Source organism: Coturnix japonica, chromosome Z, assembly GCF_001577835.2.
Source record: "Coturnix japonica isolate 7356 chromosome Z, Coturnix japonica 2.1, whole genome shotgun sequence".
NCBI lineage: Eukaryota > Metazoa > Chordata > Aves > Galliformes > Phasianidae > Coturnix > Coturnix japonica.
This window is the reverse complement of record NC_029547.1, coordinates 7,024,836-7,046,963: the sequence shown is the minus strand read 5'-3', so window position 1 is coordinate 7,046,963 and position 22,128 is coordinate 7,024,836. Positions and strand designations below refer to the sequence as shown.

Here is a 22,128-nt window from a genome sequence, read left to right as displayed (position 1 = left end):
TCATAAGAAGAAGCCAGTGATCCCACACATCAAGATGAATCTGAGTGTTGGTTCCTGATCCTGCAGCATGACAGACCCACTGGTGAGGCCATGGAGCCTGGGCATCAAAAAAGCTCCTGAGCGACTGTGATGCTCTTAAGTCCCCCATTAGCTCATAACATCAACCGGCTCCAAAGCAAATCACTAAAGAAAGAGCTTATCTTCTGGGAAAGGAAATAGCCTTTTGCTTTGGAAAGAAACACCTCAGCCCAGAGACCGCAGGACTCTGCTAAACTTCTCAGTCATGTCACCTTTAAACTTCTCTTAGCTTAGAAGTAAGGAAGAATGGACTAAGAGCGGAGGTAGCCCAATTTCCCCAAGCCCACGAGTGCTGTCCAGATGCCTTCATACAGGGAAAGTCGTGTCTGTGGGATGACAGTTCATCGGGATCTACTCTGCTGGTGTCATGGGAGGACAGCTTCCAGGGAAAACTGAGGCAAGAGGGCATTGGGCTGGTTTGTTACTTATCCAAGCTCTCTCAAGAGGACAATTGCCAAGTGTTTTCCTGGAATCTTCATGGAGGTTGGACTGCACCTGTTGGGTCTAAACCAGACCACAAAAAACAAACAGATCCCCTTAATGGTCTTCAACCATGCGTGACTTGCTGCTACTTTTTAGTCTTGATTGCTATTGAGATTTCATCAAATGTTTGTGGGCTTGTCTGAATACACAACAGAGATATGTTTCTCAGTAATTTGTTTCATTAAAAGGAGGAGATGATTGCCACAGTATTAAGAAGTGCTAAACCTTCTTTCTGCTTTCTTGGATAACACAGTCCATGGGAAATGGAAACTCACCCTGCTTCAGCACCCATCTGATTTACAGGCTGAGAATTTGGAGCAACCCCCTTTGGGATAATCATGGATTTTTTAATTATTATTATTTTGTTCTTTTTAAGAAAGTTCTTGGTTTCAACTGCCTTCTCCACTAAGCAAAGGGGGGTTATAAACATCTCAAGGGATCAGGTGCGGTACAAATGCATACCAATGGAGTCCATATAATTCTTTTGGAAAATACAAACTTACACGGCCTTGTTGACAGGAAAATAGAAAGAAAATCTCAATCCCCAATTGTAGGTGTCAGAAAGAATCAAGACATACATTCAATATATTGCATTAAGTTACTCTACAGCAACTGCAACATTAAGAGAGTTCACAGTATTTTTTCTTACATTCATGATAATCAAAAAACTTGAAACTCTATGGTAGTTCAAATTAAGTGTTAATTAATCCATAGAACAGTAACACAGCAGATGGAGGAACCCGTTAGGAAACCCAGAGGAAATAGGCGACCTCATCCAGGTCGACAGGGTAGTCGGTGAGCAGCACCGGCGTCTTCTCAAAGAGCTCCCCCTTGTAGCTGTGCCATTTGCCCACCGGCAGGTAGATGTCACGCTCCTGCTTGCCCATCTCCAGCACGGGAGCCACCATGAGGGTGTCCCCAATGAGGAACTGCGAGTCGATGCGGTGCGTGGCCTCGTCGTGGGGTGAGATCCACCAGATGGGCCGGATGATGGGGTCTCCCGTATCGGTCACCTCCCTGGCCAGCTCCAGCAGCAGCGGGGCCACCAGCGACTCATGGAGCTCTGTGAACTTCTGTGCAATCTCCACCACCTCCTTGTCATAGAGCCATGGTGGGATGGAGAACTGCATGGAGGGCATGAAGGCCGACAGCTCCAACCACCGGATGTACAGCTCCCGGTCCGGGATCTCAACGGCTCCGTCCGTCTTATTGGGGAGGAAGTTTCCTCCAATCATGTCTGGCAATACAAATGGATAGCCCAGCATGCTGATGGTGAGAACTGTGGGGATTAGGGACTTGAGGCCAAGCTCATAGCCCCACACAGAGTCACGGTCAATGATGCGGAAGAAGCAGGAGATGTTCTGTGACTGGTAGCCCACCCGTACCTCGGCCAGCTCGTAGAAGGGGATGGCCATCTCGGTGTAACGCCGGGACCAGATGCTGGGGTCAGAGAGAGGCCGGAAAGTGCTGAACTGCTTGGGCAGGTAGCTGGTCTCACCTGCATCAAATTTGAAGGAGGAGATGCCGTACTTGTGACGGAGCTGGCGCAGGTGACTCTGGAACCAGTCCCGGGCTGCTGGGTTGGTAAAGTCCAGGATGGCCCCAATGCCATTCCACCACTCCACCATGGCAGGCAGCCGCCCTGAGGGCTCCTTGATGAAGAGCTGACGCTCAATACCCACACCAAAATTGGAGGAATCCACATGTATGAAGGGATGAATCCACAGAGTGACTTTAAACCCATCTTCCCTTAGTTTTGCAAACATCTCAGTTACATTGGGGAACTTGACAGTGTCAAAGTCAAAGTCCCCGTACGCCTGTGTGTACATGTCATCAATCTCAATGTGGCTGCAGTTGAAATGGTATTTCTTAAGGTTTCTTGCAAAATGTAGAACTTTATCCTGATTGATATCTTTTTTGTAGAGGGCCCACGTGGACCAGATGGGGTAGCAGAAGACATTTTCAGCAGGGATCTTGGAGGGCTTGTTGAAGTACCTGCGCACCATGTACTTGTGGATGGAGGTGACGTCAGAGCCCACGCACACCCGGTAGCTCAGCTCGGGGAAGGGCTGCTGCCCCGGCGGGGGCTTGTAGGGAGAGTCCTTGTAGCGGGCCTGGAAGAAGAGGGAGCGCTCGGTGGCGTTGAAGCCCAGGTGGAAGGGCACTGAGTCATTGATCTTGATGGCCGCCGCCTTGGAGGAGAGCCAGTAGCGCTCCAGGATGCCCCCAAAGCTGTCACGGAAAGAGTAGACATCGCTGGTGACGTAGGGCACGGGCTCCTGGTAGCCCGCCAGGCGGATGGGCCAGTGCTGGGTGCTCATCTCCGAGCCCCCGTACCAGTGGGCGTCCTCCCAGAACATGGTGTGCTCCACCGCAGGGCCGGCCGCCAGCTCCTCCCAGCGCACGCGGTAGCACATCACTGTGTCCTTGGGCTTCACCGTCTGGATGAAGAAGTTGAGCGGCCCCCGGTGCGACCGCGTGCAGCTCAGGATCTCGCCCTCCTTGGAGCATGACTCCAGGTCCAGGCTCCCCGAGCGGAACGCCAGGCGGAACACCACCTCCCCGTGCTGGTTCCTGATGACGAAGCCATCCGCCCGCAGGTCCATCAGCTCTGTCTTGAGCTGCTCCGCCTTCCGCAGGGACACCGTGTAGTAGCACCAGGCCACCACCGCAGTGATGAACAGGATGAGGCCCAGTGTGACAGCCCCCAGCATGGGCCTCAGCTCCTTGGATGGCTTCTGCTTCACCAGTGTGAGACCTCTGGTCCAATGGATTTCTTTTTCCTCTCTTTTATGCGTGTTTCCATGTTTTTCTTTGCGGTGAGTAATCTGACTTTCCATCTCCCCTTGGTTAGGAACCTTGCTGCTTAATTTGTTTTCTTCCTGTTGAAAGAAAGAGACACAGTACTCTGTGAAAGTGGTCTCAGTTTCCTTTTCCAACTTCTCTCACATCTGCTGTGTTAGTTTACAAAACAGAGAATAATAAACAATGAAAAAAAAGCAACTAACTCTTTCTAACAGCACTCGATCCTTGTGGATCTCCAGCCCTGTGGCTCTCACTTGCTTTGCTCTGTGCTGTGGTAGCCCACTTGCAGGCTGCTTTTTTAGAGCAGGGAGATGCCAGGATTCCCATGACCATCCCTTGGCTACCACCACATTGCATCCTATTAGAGCCCAGGGAACAGGGCTGGGAAGAACGGCTGGTACCTGGGGACTGGGGCTGGGCAGCACAGTTTGAATGGAATTCTGGTGTTTTTATATGAAATGTTTGCTCTGCCAGGTTTTCCCATCTTGCTCCAGCTGGGGAAAAGAAGGATATTTACCTTCATCCAATCCACCATTTCTTGTCCTAATTAAAGTCCTGTAACTCCCAGGGCACATATCTTACACCAAGCCAGAGTGTCGGCACAGAGTTTGGGATTAGGGTGCTAGACTGGAATTGTTGCCGGACCAAGACTATGGCAAAGCCAAAAACCTTAGTTTGTTGAGAAGTGCACAATAATGTCATACACAGCTCCACTGTATGAAGAGCTGCTACGGTCTCAGCATCTGAAAAAGCATCCAGTGGCAGCAAAAATAGGCAGAAGATGGAGCAGACTACACAAGTCTTGGGATTTGTGCAGTGTGACGCATCCTCAGGACCCCAAATGTGCAGGAGCAGTGCATATGGAGGGGAAGAAGAAAGAAATCCATCTTGCTTGGCACAGCTTTCCCCAGCAATATATGTCGGGAATACTTAACCACACCACTGTGACATCAGTACCTAAGTATATGGAGATGACTAGCTGCCCAAGGAACCACTAGAAATACCAGAGGTCACTGTGTTTGGTATCGATCACAGCAGCCTCGCTGTCACCAAAAGGAGACACTGGGATATTTTTACAGCAAGCTGTCGGGGTGAGCAATGCTTGGCCCTGAAAAAGAGCCAGAACGGACAAAAGGATCAAGGGCAAATATCACTGTTCTGGAACCCTTCCTTTGGGGAAGAGACTGCAGGGAATAATAAGAAGAAAGGTCATAGTGCCCCAGGGAGGTGACAGCCTGGTCCCAGTGTGGGACAAGGGCAATTTGGGTGCAGGTTGAGTTACACGCACACTCAGGGTGCACTGCCAGGGTTCAGGGCTGGCAGCAGCCCCGGGATTGGCCCCACTCCCAGCTCAGCTCGGGTTGTTTCCAGCGAAACCATGGTGTGTTTGAAAAACAAGCTATTCGCTTTGAAGATGTTTTTGTGTACTCAGCCCTGAGTTGCCGCCCTTGAGTTTTCTTCTTTCTCCTTCCTTCCTCTTTTTGCCCTCCCAACCTGCCTGCTAGCTGGGATTTCTCTAAGATGAACACCACTGCTTTTCATAGACAAATAAAGGGGAATAGGGATTTCAGGAGTTCCTCCTTTTTTCTTTTTCCTTTCCTTTTCTTTTTCCTTCCCTTCCGTTTCCTTCCCTTGCCTGACCCTCCTCTCCTCTCCTCTCCTCTCCTCTCCTCTCCTCTCCTCTCGCTCTCCTATTCTCCTTCCTCTCCTCTGCCCTCTCCTCTTCCTCTCGCTCTCCTCTTCCTCTCTCATCTCCTCTCCTCCTCTCTCCTCTCCTCTCCTCTCCTCTCCTCTCCTCTCCTCTTCCCTTTTCTTTTGTTCCCTTTTCTTCCCTCCCCTGTACTCTCCAAGGGGCCAAACCGAGCACAGAGACAGGGTGGGAGCAGGCAGTGGGCACACCTGTGCTTTATTTGGGTTGGTTTACTGGGTGCTGCCACACCAGCCATTCTGCTGTCCTCCACAAGGAGCCTCGGTCCCTCACCCTGAGGGTACGAGTAGCCCTTAATGTGTGCAGATTAAATATTGACATAGCTGCCACCCTTGCATGCAGAAACTGAGATAGGACTTTAGACCCTCTTAAACACAAGCTAGAGGGCATCAGGGGAGGAAGCGCACAGTACACAGAGAGAAGGAAGCCACACGCCTTGGTGCACCCACCCACATCTGCCCCCTAACTTGGCACACATGTTATGAGTATGCCAGGTCTCAGCCCATGTCCCAGCCATGTGATACCTGAGCCCTTGGGCTTTCAGGCTTCACAATGCAGGGAATGAGCCTTCAGCTCTGTTTGCCTGTCCCTGGTGAAGTGGGGGAGCATCTCCAGTGGTGAAACAATCCCGTTTAACTACAGGGAATGTTTATTATGTGAAAAATCCATTTTAAAGGGTTGTCAGACACCACATCATTGCTGTCAGGCACTTGCAGGCAGAGTGTGCAGCACATTCTGACCAGAAGTGCCATAGGTAGCTAGATATAAGTCACACTCATAAACAAACCATAGCTCTATCAGCTCTGCAATAGCAGATTAATTATTCACCAGCCCCTCTTCAACTGCTCGAAGTGGGACTTTTCTACACCAGACACACCCCAAGCAAAAAGCAGTTCTCATCAGCTTCCATCTTCCAGCCTGGCACACACAAAGTGCTGCCCGTGCTGGGATTTAGGACTGCCCGTGCAGGTTTGACCCCCTCCCTGTGAGCTTACTTGCGGCGAGAAAAGAGGCTCCGCTGTCGCTGCAGGGGAAATGGAGCGATGGAAGGCAAAGGCTATCGCACAGCTTAGCTACAAAGCCAGCAGGGCTTAGCGCGAGGGGACCCGCCGGGCATTGCCAGAGGCTGGGGGAGGTCTGTGAACGGGAACATGGGCTCTGATGTCCCTGCGCTGCCCTCTGCATTGAGAGCTGATAGCTCATCTCACTGTGATCGCTGCTTGCTCTTGCTTATGCAAACACCCCCCCTAGAGCCCGGCGGGTCCAGATCGCGTCCGGAGCAGAAAGATTTCCTGGGCTTTTCTGTTCCTCAGAGCCCCTCGCCTGCAGGAATGGAGCAGAGTTCGCTGCATAGTCGTTCACTCCTCACAAAAACAAACCCTTCCTTCCCCATCCAGCAGAAAGAAAACACAGAAATAATCTCCTTGCCCAGCTCAGGGCTCTGCTTTAAGCGGTGTCTGAGCCCAGCGCTCCTCTGCATCCTTGGGGAGCAGCTCCATCTGCCGAGCCAGCCCGGGCGCCAGAACGGTCCTTGCCGGGCAGCTCCCGGTGTGAGGAAATACATGGAGCTCTGGTGCTGCCCAGTGGGGAAGGAAAGTGTGCCCAGCCCGCCCTGAGAGGTTCGGTGCGCTGGGCTGGTACCAGGTAGAGAAATAAGCCAGGAGTTGGCTCTGCTCTGGATTTCCCACCGCTCAGACCTGGGCTCCCTGGAGTCTCTGTTTGGAGGGTAAGCCCTACCTGCTCTCCTTGAGGCAAAACAGGTTGTAGGCCCTCATTTCTGGTTTCTATTTTCTTGTAACAATAAGCCACAGACTCAAATGCTCCGTAGAATCATCGGATAAAATCGTAGAATCACAGAATAGTTTCAGTTAGTTGGGACTATTAAAGGTTATCTGGTCCAATTTCCCTGCAAGGAGGAAGGATGCCTACAGCTCCAGCAGGTGCTCACAGCCCCTCCAGCCTGATCTTGAGTGTCTCCAGGAACAGGCATCCACCTCTGTGGATCCACTCTGGGCAACCTGTTCTGGTGTCTCACCATCCTGATCACAAAAGCCCTTTTCCTTACATCCAGCCTAATTCTCCCCTCTTTTAGTTTTAAACCATTTCCTCTTGTCCTGCTTAAGCTTCCTTAAGACTTATCATTTCACTCTGATTAATGTTACCATGCAAAATGAAGAGGAAAATGCAACGCATTCAACAAAGTGCAGATGGAGCCATGAGCAAGGCTGTTCCAGGAGATGCAGGTCAGCAAGGACCAACTGGACACTGGATTGATGTGACTGGGTGCCAGCAGTTATGGACCTGTCCTTCTCTGCATGGGAACTATCCTTCACTGTGTGGGAGATAACACAGCTTGAAAGTTGCTTGCTCCTTCCTAGGGAAGCTTAGGAAAGTTATGGAAATGTTATGGAAGAGGCTAAGCTGTGCTGTCAGTTAGCCAGTGCACTGTAAAGGAATGGGCCCTGGTGCAACAGAGTTATTTTGTATGCAAATTCTTCCCTTTGTGTATAAGAAATAAGCCCAAAGTGGTGTCAGAGTTTCATAAGAGGGTGGGGGCTTTTAAAAGGCACAGGAGCAGAATGATGACATTCTCCATGTCAGGGATAAGAAAGATCTGCTTCCTGGAGACCCAAAGATCTCAGCAGCTGATGTTAAGCTGTTTTGTTTCAGTCTGTGCCGGCTCTTGTACTTTTAGACTGACTATTTTCTTACATGTTAAATGCCATGGTGTTCTGGGTTAGGCTCTCCTCCACCCACTGCTGGTGGGGACACACTGAATATTCTGTACCTATTACTAGGTAAAAGGGGATTTGCCTCTGGTGATCTGAGGCACCACAGACCTGAAAACACCAGCACTGGACAAACATTTGAGATGAAAACAGCAGGAAAATTTTAATCCTCTTTATTGTTATTTCTCACTTTTCCCTTGACAGCCACTCTGAGTCCTCACCAGATTCAGGCCTGGGGACTGACCCAGCAATGTTCTGTTAAATGTTGTGTTAAAGTGCCGTGTCAGGGCAAGAGAAAAACACCTTCCTGGTGTGGCTCAGAAAACCCTTTCTGGGGGTTGAAAAGAAACAGTGATTCAGTGGGTTGGGAGAACAAAGACTCAGGAGGAGAAAAACCAGGTGAAGTACCAGTTCCATGGAAAGGAATTATTCTGTGATTAGCTACAGAAGAGCATAGCAACTTCTGCCCCAGGATATACATGGGAACATTCTCCACCTGCCTGCAGTGCACCTCCATCCAGAGAAGGAAAACAAGGTCCTCCCTCTGCTCCTCCTGCAGAAGAGATACTCCCAGTGAATGCAACAGAGAGCATTCACATTTTAAACTTGAGAGCAAAGTAGTAATGTGGATAATAATAATATTAATAATAACATATGTGTTTGGTTTTTTTTAAATTAAAAACACTGGTGTTCAGTGCAACTTGATGCACTGCCATGGGGAAGCCCTGCAGCCGCAGTTCTGCAGCACTGTCCATGAGTGCAGCACGATGGTCAGGCAGGAGCAGCTCCCCAGGGGACTCGTGTTCTCATGGGCAGAGCAGGGAAATACGATGCTGATGCCATCGAGCTGGGGAGCCAAAAGGAGAAATGGAGTGTCTTTGTACAAGAGGCTCCTCTGCGGTTAATGATGGATGCAGTGGGGAACTGCTTCAGCGAGCAGGTGGGACAGGGAAGCGCAGCGAGGAGGGGCTGGCGGAGCGCACCTCTCTGACAAATCCATCCATCAGGCCTCCCCGGCTGCTGTTCCCCCGCTGCTGCTGCTCGGAGAGCAACGTGGGGCTTTCCGCAGCGCAGAGCTCAAACTGATGCACGCAGAAAAACAACCCCGGAGAGCCGACGTGACAGCGCCCGCCCCAACCAAGTTTGGGCATCCCACGCCCCTCCGCACTTTTACTTCTCCCTCCCGGGCGAGCCCCGCATCCTGCTCGGGCCCAGCCCCGCGGGGCAGCCCGCCAGGCTCTTTAACATGCGGCTCCTGTTGCCGAGGAGCAGCGAGCGGCCGTGGTCGGTGCGTTGTGCCCTCCAGCCCTGCTCGCCGTAGGGCTGCTCCTACGGGATAACGCCCAGCGGGACCGCGTCCCAACGCCGACGCTTCGCTGATAAGCCCACTGCCAAGGCTCCAGCGCTAGGATAAAAGAGGAGATTCCTCCTCCTGGCAGGCTTTTTCTGCCTTGAATGACAGAGAGAGCTCCCGAGGCTCCTTCCCCGCCCGAGCTGGGACACAATGGAGCTTCTCAGGCTGAGTCTGAGTTGCATTTGCCTTCTGCCTTGGCTTGAGGGTAAGTTTCTCTTCCTTCGGGGCAGCCAGAAAAAGGAGAACTGAGGCACCTCCTGGAGCTTAACCTAGTTTTCTGCTGAGATGCTTTGCCTGCAAAGCTCTAAGCCCGCTGGCTGTAGAACAGGTGCCCACAGGTGCATTTCAAATTTAAAACAGGGTGTAACACAAGTGTTTAAGGGGTCTGTTCGTGCGGGGCACTGCAGCATCGTACCAGCCACTTCTAACAGCAAGTCAGGCAAACTGCGGGTGAATTAATCCCTGGGTGTTGGTTTCCTTGTCCTGTCCTGGTGTCATGCAGTGGAAAAGGGGACAGGATCCTGCAGTGCTGGTCCTGCTGCATAGTGGTCAGTGGGAAGCAGGATGTGCTGGGGACCCGGTGCTACTCAGCACTGCACAGATCATGCTGTGCTCCAGTGGGTAACTGCCTACTGCCAAGGCCGCTGAAATACAGCATCCTGCAGGCATGGGAGGATTTGGGAGCCAAGCAGCCTGGGGTCTGGGGAGAGGAAGGAAGAAGCCTTAGCATGCAGCATCCTGCAGAGCCAGAGAAATGTTTCCCAGGAACACGGCCCCCAGCTGGCCCACCTGTCATGGGCAGTGGGCAGCAAAGTCCCAGAAATAATAATTCTGTTTTTATTTTGTTGTTCTGCCTGAGGATGCAGGTTATTGAATGTGCTTCACCAGAAGTGTTTCAGGGTTCATTCACCCCTGAACTGCATGGACACGAGACCTGTGGTTTTACAAGCAGCACGGTTAGAGATTTTCAGGCTCCCTGGACAAAAATTTTATCCCTGCACCTGGGATTTTTATTCCCTGAAGAAAACTCTCAGACTCACAAGTCATTTTTTTTGGACCCTAAACCCTCAGTTAAAGTAAATCCAGCAAATTCCACCTCTCCTTTTTAAGCCCCAGACTGGATGCGTGCATTTTGTTGTGCCAGTGAGCAGTGAGATGTGCATCAGTGGGTCAGGGAAGGAGCAGGAGACGTTGGGATGTTGGGACTGCAGTAAAGCTGTAGGGATCTTGTCTTTCTCTTTTCTCCATAAGTGATATTGCCCAGTGCTGGGAGGCAGCATTGCTTTGCTGCTGTCATGCAACAGGAGCCCCACAGCTGGTTTATTGGTGAATTAAAGAGGATCACAGGATGTTTCCCACCAAGTTTCTGTTCCTTTCCAGTGAAATGCAGTTGATGTAATTGTGTGATCAGTTGCTGCATTTCAGCTAAACTGCTAATAAAATAAAACCACAGGGGTTTTGCAAGAATTGAATGCATCTCTCTAGTGTCTGTCAATGCTCAAAACAAGCTCAGAGGGCAGGGAGCAAATGTTCTCTGTTTGGGGTGATCTGCAGCCTATCCCACCTGCAGCTGCGTTCCTAAGGCACTGAGCAGGACAGAGGCACTTGCTCCTGGCAGACTTCAGAGGGTTCATTTTCCTGCTGGAAAATGGGAATCCTGGAATTGCAAAAGCTGCTGGTAACTTTGGAAACTCCCTGCCAGCTGTGGGGGAGCTGAAGTGTCTTCCTGCAAAGTGAAGTCTCACAGCACCCCAGCAGAACACTGTCCTTTGCTTGTGAGATCAGACAGAAGCTGCAAACAAAAAACTGCTGAAGTAAAGCCACATTTCACACTGATGCCTTCAAGGGAGCTGAGTGCAAGGGCTGCATAGGTCTTTCTCCTACAACAACCCCTAAGGTGATGCTCTCCTCTCCCCAGTCTGCGCTGCTGGCTGCTCCAGTTCCACTGTTTTGTTTTTTGTTTTTTTTTTTTCTTCATTTGTGGAAAGGGAATAAAGCCCAATGGTATCCAGTACTTTTTCTTCCCCAAACATTTTTCCAGCCTCCAGCTGTTTTCTGTTCAGGGGATTTCCTCACCCCAGTGTGTTTCAGTGGATACCAGATTCCTCTCCTCCACCTGCATGGAAACTCTCCTATGGCAAGGATGCTGTGTGCATGGAGCCATCTACTCCTTAATGCTGTTTGCCTTCCCCTGGCACCCCCAGTTCCATTTGGAGCTGGTTCCTGGCCAGTCAGCTCCAACCCAGTCTGTCTGACCTTCCTGGATTACAAAGATCTCCTCCACATCTCCCTCCGTGGACTGTTTTTCCCCACATACATCAGCTTTTTGTCCTCGCTGGCCTCTGCTTCCCATCAATTACTACACTAAAACTTTCTCTTTGTTTTTATAACTGCTCTGGTGTCTTAGATACTCAGCCAAAAGCAGACCTTATACCAGTAAGAAGAGCAATGAAGACTTGCTGGTCAATCAAAAAATAAGGTTTTTCCTAAGAAAACTGCAATAGTAAGGAAAAAACACAGGGCAATGTTGTTGCTAGAGCAACAGCTGGAAATGAGTCTCAGATTACCTTGTTGCTGGAAAGTAATCTGAGTGCAGAACAAGAAGTATTTGCAATCAGGTGCTTGCCCTGACAAGCAAATTGCCAGCTAATTACTGGCAATATCAGCAGGCTTTGTTGACTCTCCTATAAAAATGACATGACTTGATGAGAGCTAATCTGTTGTCTGAAGTGATGGAAATAGTGCACCACAGTTGCCAGGTAGCTGCTCGCTCAGCTCCAGGTTTGCCTTTGCCCCATTTAAAAAAAAAAAAAAAAAAAAAAAAGGAGAAAAAGAAAAAGAAAAAAAAGAAAGTGAATATTAGTCCACTGAATACTGATCTCAGATTTAAATAATGACAGATTTCCAAAGCTGCCCCATGCCCAAGAAAAGTCCAATGAATCAAAGGACAGAAGCTCTCAGAACTTTGGAGCTGTCACCGTAGGACAAACAGGAGAGAATGTGTGGGAAAGACAATAGCAAGAATGAAATCAGTGCAAATGATGATCTAATAACAGCTGTACAGTTCAGCTACCTGCCTTGGCAGTTGGGCAGTGTGAACAACATCTGAATCCTGCATGGAAGTTGCAGTTCCCTGTTCCTCAAACAGGCAGTGATTTGTGTCTATCTGCGTTCTGTGGGAGAAATATGTGTCTTAAATCACCCCTGCAGGTTCTCTACTGGTTTCTAAGAGACCACTTGGGAGCAGCAGTCTTGAGCAGAGGGACTTTTTATAAGAGCATGTCGTGACAGGATGAGGGGAAATGGCTTTAAACTGGAACAGAGTCAATTTAGACTAGATGGTAGGAAGAAATCCTTTACTGTGAGGGTGGTGAGACACTGGAACAGGTTGCCTAGTGAGGCTCTGGATGCCTCCTCCCTGGAAGCATTCAATGCTTGGCTGGATGAGGCTGTGAGCAACCTGGTGTAGTGAGAGTTATCCCTCCCTAAAGCAGGGGGTTGGAGCTAAGTGATCTTAAAGGTCCCTTCCAACCCAAACTGTTCTATGATTCTATGATTTGCTTTCTGTTAGTGGAGGCCCTGGAGTTAAGGATAGATGCAGAAAGTAACTGGAAGTCAGCTAGGTGGATTTTCAAACAACTGCCATATGAAGGTCTGTTGAGGGCATAAATCACAGTTACAGTGTAAGGGTATTTCTCAGCCACAACTCTCAGAAAAACAGGCCCTCGTTTGGGAACACCTGCCCTACTCTACCCGACTTACCTGGAAAACAGCCCTCTGACTGTTCAGTCCCCTTCTTATACTCTAATTTCAGGAAGTTCCTAAAGAAAAAAAAAACATGCTGTAAGTTCATGAGCACTTCTTGGGCCATTCCCTAGTCCATGCCTTGCTGACTGGTGTGGGATGGACCTTCACCTATGTAAACACACAGGATTTCAGTGGGGTTATAAGGCTTTGATCAACCTCCAGATTTAACCAGTTACCCCAGTCTTTCCTACACCAAAACACACTGCCAAAGCGGAGGCATTTCTAAAGATTGGACACCTTTGGATCAATGTGATGGCCAGCACCATGGCTATCACTGCATCTAGGTTTCCTGCTTTTGACCAAATGCATCTTGCTCATCTGCTTCATCATACTCCTCTTATGACAACAAGGTATTTTTAATTTCCTCATCCCACAACCCCAGGCTGGTCTCCTGCATTGGTGGGATTTTGTAAAAAGGAACTATTTCTGGGCAGCATCCAGGTCTGCTCCTTCTCACTGGTTTATGTTTGTCCATATCTGACAGCACCTCAAGCTGCTTACTTCAGTTAAATTAAAAGTAATGTTCCTATGAGTGATCTCACAGGGCTTTGTTTTGTGCCAGGTTACATCTGCAGGGGAACATTCCAACCTTCAGTGGAGCTTCCCTCTTGTTTTGCCACAGCATCTTCTCATTTCTATCAAGTCCTGACGCTCAGTAGGAACTGGAAACAAATAGCACAGAAACAGCTTCCTCCTGTTCAGAAAAGGCATTAGGCTGCATTTTCGCTCATGGCAGGATATGATAGCTTCAGGCATCTCAGCAAATTGCTGCTGTTGCTATGATTAATTCCATGAAAGTCTCTTCAGCCCTCATCCACCAACCTTCTGGACTGCCTGGTTTTGCAGATGTGTTATAATGAGTCAGCAGGAATGTCTGAATTTAAGATTAGTCCTGAAATCGAATCCTGGTGATCAAGGGTCTGGATAGAAAAGAGTGGTAGCCGTGCATTAGCAGCATAAGGCACTGGAACAGGTACTAGCAATGAGGGGAGATACTGTGCTTGCCTGAAGGAAGAGGGTTAGGTATCAGTACGGGATAGGGATTGGTGTTGTCCCCATCACCACAGTGATGTCTGAGAACCTAAAGTTGCCTTTCTCTGCACTGCTGTGGTGGCACCCAAGAAGACATGGGAGCTCTCCTGAATGGTGGGGGATTCACACAAAGCAACCTTTACAGCCGATGCTGCAGCTGCACAGGTGGCTGCCTGCCTTCCAGAACAGGTAGAGGCAGGAGAAGGTGGATTCCTCACTGTGGCTCCACAGTCATTTCCTCCTCAGAAAAAAAAAAATCCCAGCAACTTGGCAAGAGAAATCAAGCAGAGGCATATTGTCAGAGTTAGGATCCTGACTGGGGAGGGCAAAAGAAGCCAAAGTCAGTGTTGGTTCCGTATTTCCATGTTCCTTGCTCACCCATTTTGGAAATCTGCGCTCATTCTGTTCTGACTAATCTTCTGCCTCTGCATATCTGTTAAAGGGAAGCACCAGCCCCAAACAATGTCCTGAATGGCTTTGATCAAGCAGTGCAGGAGCTGCTAAGAAAAAGTAGACACTTTCCCATAAATACTGGGGCTACAGGTAACTGAGGCTCTCCTGACAGCATTACCTTAATTAGGAATGTTGCATGGATTTTGCTGCTGGTGCTGTAAGGAGCAGCTTGTCCCAAGGGTGGTTATGCCACAGAGAGGCAAGGGACTGCATTGGCTTGTTTTTCTTTCTCGTGAGCAGACAGAGTGGCAGTGTCATAGGACAAACAAGCTGGCATCAAGTGCCTTTGCTAGAAATTGTTTGTTTTGTTCCTAAAAATATAAAGAGGCCAAAATGTTCAAGCACAAGCAGATCAAAGCAGGCATCTATTCCAGCTCCGTGGGTAAGGCTGGCATTTTCCACAGAGGCTGTGCTGACATCCCCAGGGTGTAAGTTGGATACCGCGCTCCAGGCTACCATTTCCAAAATGTTAGACAGCCTCATCTGCTTCATCGGGCTTCAGGGACTCCACAGTTATGGAGGAAAATAATCATTTTCTTCCTGACTTAGGAGTCTCAGTGCCTGATGTGTATCCCAAGGTAAATATGTTTCTGCTTTCTTGGTGTCTGTACTGCTTATGACTTGTGGGGTCACAGTGACTGTTGCCAGTTACCTTTAGCTAACCATCAGTGACTCCTTTAAGCATCAAAGTGTCAACCTGCTTGGACAACACAGTTCACTGGATTCGATTTTGGAATCAGGTAAATCAGTAGAAACAAGAAATAGAATCTGCAGACAGACAGACAAGTGTGAGAAAAGCCAATGCAGATCTTGTAGTGGGATCACTAACATCAGTGATGGCATAAGTGGCCTGGAAAATGGTGAGCTGATCCAGACCTTGCACTTGTATTTGCGAAAGGCTTTGAGAAAGATTCTTCTGTGAGGACCTTAAATACTCAGTCCTTACAGGGTAATGAGAGATTTCACCCACAGGCTGGTAACTGGATAAAGGTGAGGAACAAAGAGGCAGAATAAGTTGACAGTGATCACAGCAGAATGAGGTATCTGCAGGCTCTGACAAAGATCAATGGCACAGTGATCTTGGGAAATGGGGTGAATAATGAAGTAATAAATTTTGCTGATGGCACGAAATTACTCAGAATAAGCCAAAGTGAGGCTGGCTGTGTGGAGCAGCAGAAGGAGCTCATGATACTGATTGAGCAATAAAATGGTTATTGAACGTTAGAGTGGAAAACACGATGTAATTGTACATGGGAAAAATGATTTTAATCATAGATACCCAACAATGCTCTCTTAGCTTGCTCATACAGCTTGGGAAGGAAGCACTGGAGTACTTGCAGATATCTCTTGCATGCTCTCTTTTCTTGCCTGATTTTTACTCTCTTCCCTACAAGCCAACGCTGATACTCAGTGCTGGAGACAGGATGAGGTGCTCAGAAAATACCTTATCTGACCCACCAGGTTCTCACGTTCCCCTGTTACATTTTTATGTGGCTCTCAGTTCATCACTTCTGAAACTAATTTCTCTCAGTTAAAACGAAGCAAAGTGTTTCTGAGAATCCTGCATTTCAGCTCCTAAAAATAAACAGATTGGGGGCAGAAGGGGTGGGGAGGGGATTGCATTCATCCCTTTGGATTTTCTAAAGATTAGGGGAGATTAATTGAGACATTTTGGTATATGAGACATTTCTCCTCCTAGCAGTAACCCATGTCTGAGGCAGAAATTCAAGCCTAAGGCGCACAGAATGTTTTTATCCAGCCCTCACTAAGAAATAAAAATGACGGGACTCGTGTGCTACCCAAAGATCTCCCAGAAATTTAATTGCCATTTAGGAACCTGCTCTTGGCAGGGATTGCCTGGGTTGGTGACTATCTCAGGTCCACAAAACCAAATTTGCCTGCATGGACACATCCAGCTTTCTCCCAGAGCAGGTGCAGGAGGTGTACCGTGATTTCTGCCTGCGTCTCCCCATGCATTCAGACCTGACCAAAAGGCCCAAAGCTGTTTCTGATTTAGCAGCCTACAGACACTATTAATCTAGCAGACCCCTAGAATTTCCTGAAAGAAAACATGAGAGTTCTTTTAAGCTATTGTTCCTATTCTTGGTATTGTGTACCAGCTCCTGTTTACACTGTCATTATTTTTTTTTTTTCAAGTACTGAGCCAAATACCTGCTGCCAAAGAAAAGCATTGTTCCTTGCTTTGCAAGGGGAAATTCTGCAGAAATAGATGTTCAGATAAACATTGGTCTTCTTGTCTAATACCATTTTTCAGTCTCCTCTTTATACTCAGTGGTTTATATTGACAGGGTTTTAAAGCTGTGATTCCTGGGGAAGCGCTGAAAATGTCACTGCAGGAGCTGAAAGTTACTACTTGTTAAGTGTAATTAAACCTAAAATATCTTTGAGAATGTGGAAGCTGAACCACTTCTTTCTATCCCTCAGCCTGCAATTTAGGCATAAAATACGGAACAGGAAGGAGCTACATCTGTGTCAGCAATGTGTGGTTTTGTATTTAACATTTTGCTCAGGATGTTTGCAGGCCACACCTGCTGATTTTGTTCTGAAAGTAGATACAGTTGTCCAGCTAACAGGATGATATCCATTTCAAAAGGCATGTCTGCTATGGGACAGCAGCAACATCTTTTACAGAGGGACCCTTAAAAATGGTAAATTCATGTCTGGGAAGTGCAGACCAATGCCAGTTTAGTTTGATGTTTATTCCGAGTTGTGTCAGCCAAGTGCTTGCAGACTTCTAACAGGGTACGGTTTTATCTTAATGTTCCTGCAGTAGCACAAGAAGACACTTAATGGAGCGATAGCCTAAGTGGCCTAATTGGCCCCAGATGGATAGCATTCGGGGAGTCAAGGGTTTCAACTGCTTTTTAAATGAAAAAATTGAATTAGAAAAGGGTAAAAAAATAAAAAATAAAAATCCAGGCCATCCAGTTATTTTGGAGGAAGAGAAAGATGGGTGCCGTTTTCAACCTATAACCAGTTCATCAAATACAAACCAAATGTGTAGAGACAGATATTTCATGAAAATACCACTTCCCAGGGATGGTGCATTTTTTTCCTGTTAGTTATATGGGAATTAGACACACAGCACTGTCATTGCTTTCTTCCCTCCAGTATTGCTCCCCACTTATTGTGCGCTCTGAATTTTAAAGAACTGTCATTCTGAGGAATCAGGAGGCCGAGTGAATGGTTTATGTAGCCAAGCCCATCCAGGAAAGGTCCAGTGCATTACATCTCCCTTCCCCAGGGCTTTTACAGTGCTTGGTGCTCAGGTGATGTGTTTGCCTTGGAGATGTACCATATTAAACCCTGCTCTGGTTGTACTGCAGTAGCAGAGGGACAAGGCTTCCTCATCAGGAACACCCGGCTGGAAAAATGCATCCACGTGTCCCATCATGAGGCTGATGGCATCGTCCTGGCTGAGTGCATGCCGCACTCCCAGCAGCAGCAGTGGAGCTGGGACCCGGCCAGCGGGACCATCACCAGCCTGCAGACCAAGCAGTGCCTGTCAGCCCACAGGACAAGGGAGTACGGCCTGGCCAAGATGGAGCCCTGTGGGAACAGGGAACACCAAGTGTGGGCCTGCAGCAAGAAGGGGCACTTGACTCTGCAAAGCTTGGGCTTCCACCTCAGCACCAAGGATGGAGGCCACAAGGTCTTTGTCTCAAGGAAGAAGGACAAATTCAGCAGGTGGAAGACTTTGGAGGATGAAACCATCTGTGCTGCTGCCACTCTGAGACCTGCTGAATCAGTGCGAGGAGTTGTAGACACACGGGTGTGGATATATGAAAGTAAGATGACGTAGAGTTAGAAACAGCTAACTGCTAACTTTGGGCATCAGCCAGGTCACATAACACCAGGCTTTCATCCCTCATTCTAACTCATGGTCGCATCAGCCTCATCTGCAGACATCGAGACCTGAAAAATCACACTCAGTTCTTCCTCTCCCCTCCTTTCTTCCACTCCATGGACCAAAATACAGTGTTTGTAATGACTTTTCTGTGTTTGTTCACTGTAGGTGACAAGGGTCCCAATCTTGCTCAAGGGAAATTATTTCCCTCATAGGAAGGTTTCACGTCCGCAGGGAGATTTTCAGCTTTGCAGAAATGAATAAAGCAAAAAAAAAAAAAGATGATTTTCTTTTGGCGAAAGCAAATGGACAAAGAGTAAATGCTTATGACGCAAACACATTATATCTAATTGGAAACAGGAGATAATATGAGAGCTTTTACAGCTGTCATGTAGACAAGATGGTCTGTTAATGAGGTTTTTAATAAGCCTACTAGAAAGTTAACGTGTAATTATCACAGACCAGTAGTCACAAGCGTTAATGTTTGTTTAGCATGAAGGTAAATACAGGAAATAAAAATCAAATACAATAATAGGCAAGCTAAATATAGGCCAAGACATGCATACGACATTTAAGATATGGGAAAAAGGCATGTGAAAAGAGCATTTGCATTCCCTGAGGCAATGTTCTTGGCAGTCCAGGGCTGCCTCAGAGCCAGGCTCCCCAAATAAGGCTGCAAGGGTAAACACAGGACAGGCTTTAAATCAGATTGCAATAGTGTTCCTTGGTCAAACTGACAGCTTTTCTACCAGCCCCACAGCAGGCCTGGCTTTCTTGCCACATGGATCAGTGCAGGAGAGCATCCTGCTGCCATGAGATTTGTCACAGCCTCCCTTCTAGCAGTAGGTGCTGTCCTGCACTCTACCTGTGTTGTAAGCCTGTCAAGGCAAAAAATGCTATTGAGTTTTCAGCCAGTTTGCTGCCTCTGATAGCTGGCTGCCACACAGAAACACCTGCCTTTGGTCAGAGCTTGTTCTGCATGTCAGATGCTCTGCAGTACTTCAGGGTCCAGCTCAGGTTACTGCAGCAGCAGTGCCTGGAAGACACTGTGCAAGCCCACCTGATACACAAGCTTTTCCCCCCTTCATTTGCATTCCAACAGCATCTAGATCAAAGCAGGGCACTCTAGCCCCTCCAGAAGACAGTCTGCAAGCCGTGACCTTTTCATTCAGCCTAAAAACTCTGCAGTATCTAGATTTCTCAAATAATCAGCAACATTTGATATCTGGAATCATGCTTATCTTATTCACTTGCAAGAGATAAGGACTGTTTTCCACCCTTTTGAGCCCATTTCTTCATCTGCTGTGTTAGTGTTACCTGTAACACTAACTGTAAACTCTGTTCCAGCTCTAGATTCAGTCTTGAGAAATCAATTTATTCTTTGAAATCCAAGAGGAAGACCTCTGATATACAGTAAGAGGTGACTGCTATTGTGCTACATCCCATTTGCTTTGCAGGGTTAGGACTAACATGGCTGGGCAGGGTTCCCTTCCTTTGCTGGGCACGGAATGTATTCAGATTTCTGTGCAAAAAGTTTATTATAACCACGTGCTTTATTTCCTGCCAAGGTAAAACCATCGATTCATCAAAGACTGATGCCATGGAGAAGGAATCTTCTGTGGGCTTGACCGACTCACCTCTGGTGAATAAATTGAACAGCACAGTGGTTCCTGTGAAGACCAAACAGGCATACCTTCCAGAACGCGAGGGTGAGCACTTTTCTAAACATATACAAAAACAGCAGGAGGGGAAGTGTGGGCAGCATCCAGCAATTACTCGAGCTTTCTTTTTCTCAGTATTGCTAAGCACTTGGGTACTCCTGAAGAACTTCCATGTATACACCTGAGAAACTTGAGACTTTACTCTCACAAGACACATTGAGATGTTTGTCCTGACAAGTGGTTCAGTGTATGGCCATAGCCTTAACCTGAAGGCAAAGCCATAGGATGTGCTAGGAGCAAAGGGAATCTATAATTGGGTACATATATCAAAGTGTCTCCTCCAACAACTGGAGCAAGACACAGGGAAACACTGAGGAGCAAGTCTTTTACCCCTTTCTGGCTCCATACATGCTGCTAAAGCTCAGCTTAGAAAAAAACCAGAGCTTCCTTTGGTCCAACAACAGGAACCACTAACCTGTGTCTTTCTGCTTCTTCCCCCAGATGTGTTGTACAATCACTCTAAAAAGCATCATGGAAATCGAGGGAAAACCTCTGGGGCAAGGCTTGCAGGTGGGTCCAGAGCATGAATGGCTGTCATCTTCCAGGCAAGAAATAAAATCTTCCTATGGCCAACTTCAACAGAGGGTTACTATGCAACTTAATGCAGCTGTATGGCTTTGATGTTATAAAAAAAAGCAGTTTTCCTGTTACCTGCTAGTCCGCAGGGACATTCGATGTGTTGTTGCAGCAACACTGGTTATTGTATAAGAATGGGGATAGGCATGGCATGATTGTTTTCTATTACATCCTCCCAGGCACCAACTGGAAGACAGCAATGCTAGTCCTCAGCCCCCTGGCATTCATACTGGGATTAATAATACTGACACTCAACGTTCATTATAACAAGTAAGTTAGGTTATGGTTTTTCAGGCTGTTGCCTCTGTCTGGCATTTCAGAACATGGCTGTGCTTGCTTATGCTGTCATTGATTATTTCTCCTTTCTGCTATTGCCCTCCCCACTCACTATCCCAAATAAATACTGCTGTTGGCTACCTCTTCTCTATGTGTATGATATAATCCTTGAAGATTATTAAGGGAATTAAGCAACAAAGTGGCAGACAGATGCAATTACATACTCTTGCTTCTTTTACCCCAGAAAGAAGAAAATCCTCTCTGCTCTGAAGAACCCCCCAGCCAGCAGCAATAGAGCTGACTTACAGGAGACGTCTCCCTTACGAAGATGCCCCCAGCCATACCTCCCACCATCTCGTTCCCCTTCCTTGCGGCATGGAGAGATACTGATTGAGTGGAAAGATGGAACTGTCACTCCTCTTTTCGATAATGCCAACTATCAGGTGGACTAGCACTGAAATAACAAAGCTGGTTTCCTTGCTTGTCACTCGTCACCATTCTCACCAAGAAGAAAGCCTCCATAATGAACCTCCTCCCAGGCATTACCATTTTGTTGGGGAGTTGTGAGAGCTGTTTTGGTTTTTTTTTCCATTCTTTAAACACTTGAGAACAATAAATCACCTTATACAGCACAAAGTTGAAGCAAGCAGAGCAGACTTTAGTTTAGGCACCCAATGCCTAAATGCTTGGATTTTCTAGGTAACAAAGCCCAGATATAGCAAATCTATTGTCCTGAATTTCTAGAAAGTAAATAGTTGGAGGCAAAGTATAATGTGAAAACAGAATCTCTGATGATCTATTAATACTTTTAAGTTTAAACTAGCTGCCAACAGTCACAGAAGGCTGTCAATTACTTTGTCAGTGTGTGAACTTCACTGGTAAGTGCTGTCTTCTGGACTCAGAAATGAGTCTCCTTCAGACTATCTGCCAAAATACTCCCCCCACTAAGCTAACACAGCAAGTCATTTTTTGTAGTTTAAAAAATTGCACTCCATTCCATTCTGCATCACTGCAAGAATCCTGCTGAGTATCTGTCTCTCAACATGTTTATGTATTTAAGATTTATTGAACCTTATTACAATACACATCCTCTTCCTTTCCATAGAATGACAAGTTAATGGTGCTGCTTGTTGGGGATATTATCTGGCCATTTTATACCAGTTTCAGTCTGATTTCCTGTAGTCACGCGGAACAGTCAATGAATAGATATACTGCTCCCATCTAGAGCAGGAACAGTT

At 47.6% G+C, this 22,128-nt stretch overlaps 2 protein-coding genes across 5 annotated transcripts in view; one reads left to right on the top strand and one right to left on the bottom strand.

The window, feature by feature from the left end:
* Window positions 1–17,797, bottom strand: part of LOC107305735 (myogenesis-regulating glycosidase-like) — a 25,369-nt gene extending 7,572 nt beyond the window's left edge. Inside the window, exons 1-2 of one of the 3 annotated variants that reach the window (XM_015848245.2) lie at window positions 6,070–6,460; window positions 1,947–3,443 (exon numbers count right to left, since the gene is read on the bottom strand). In XM_015848245.2, coding sequence (XP_015703731.2) covers window positions 1,947–3,401 — 1,455 coding nt within the window. In that variant the 5' untranslated portion in view covers window positions 3,402–3,443; window positions 6,070–6,460. Of the gene's footprint in view, window positions 1–1,136; window positions 3,444–6,069; window positions 6,461–12,919 lie in introns of those variants that run through there. The other 2 variants (XM_032441222.1, XM_015848246.2) reach the window with 2 other exon arrangements.
* On the top strand, window positions 8,981–22,128 carry LOC107305738. Of its 2 annotated transcripts, none has more exons than XM_015848255.2 (6): window positions 8,981–9,362; window positions 17,800–18,258; window positions 19,886–20,026; window positions 20,480–20,548; window positions 20,794–20,884; window positions 21,135–22,128. In XM_015848255.2, the coding sequence occupies exons 1-6, from the start codon at window positions 9,308–9,310 to the stop codon at window positions 21,340–21,342; spliced, it is 1,023 nt and encodes a 340-aa protein (XP_015703741.1). In that variant the 5' UTR covers window positions 8,981–9,307; the 3' UTR covers window positions 21,343–22,128. The 2 variants fall into 2 exon arrangements, with proteins under 2 accessions (XP_015703741.1, XP_015703740.1); XM_015848254.2 differs by having other exon boundaries at window positions 8,982–9,362; window positions 17,797–18,258.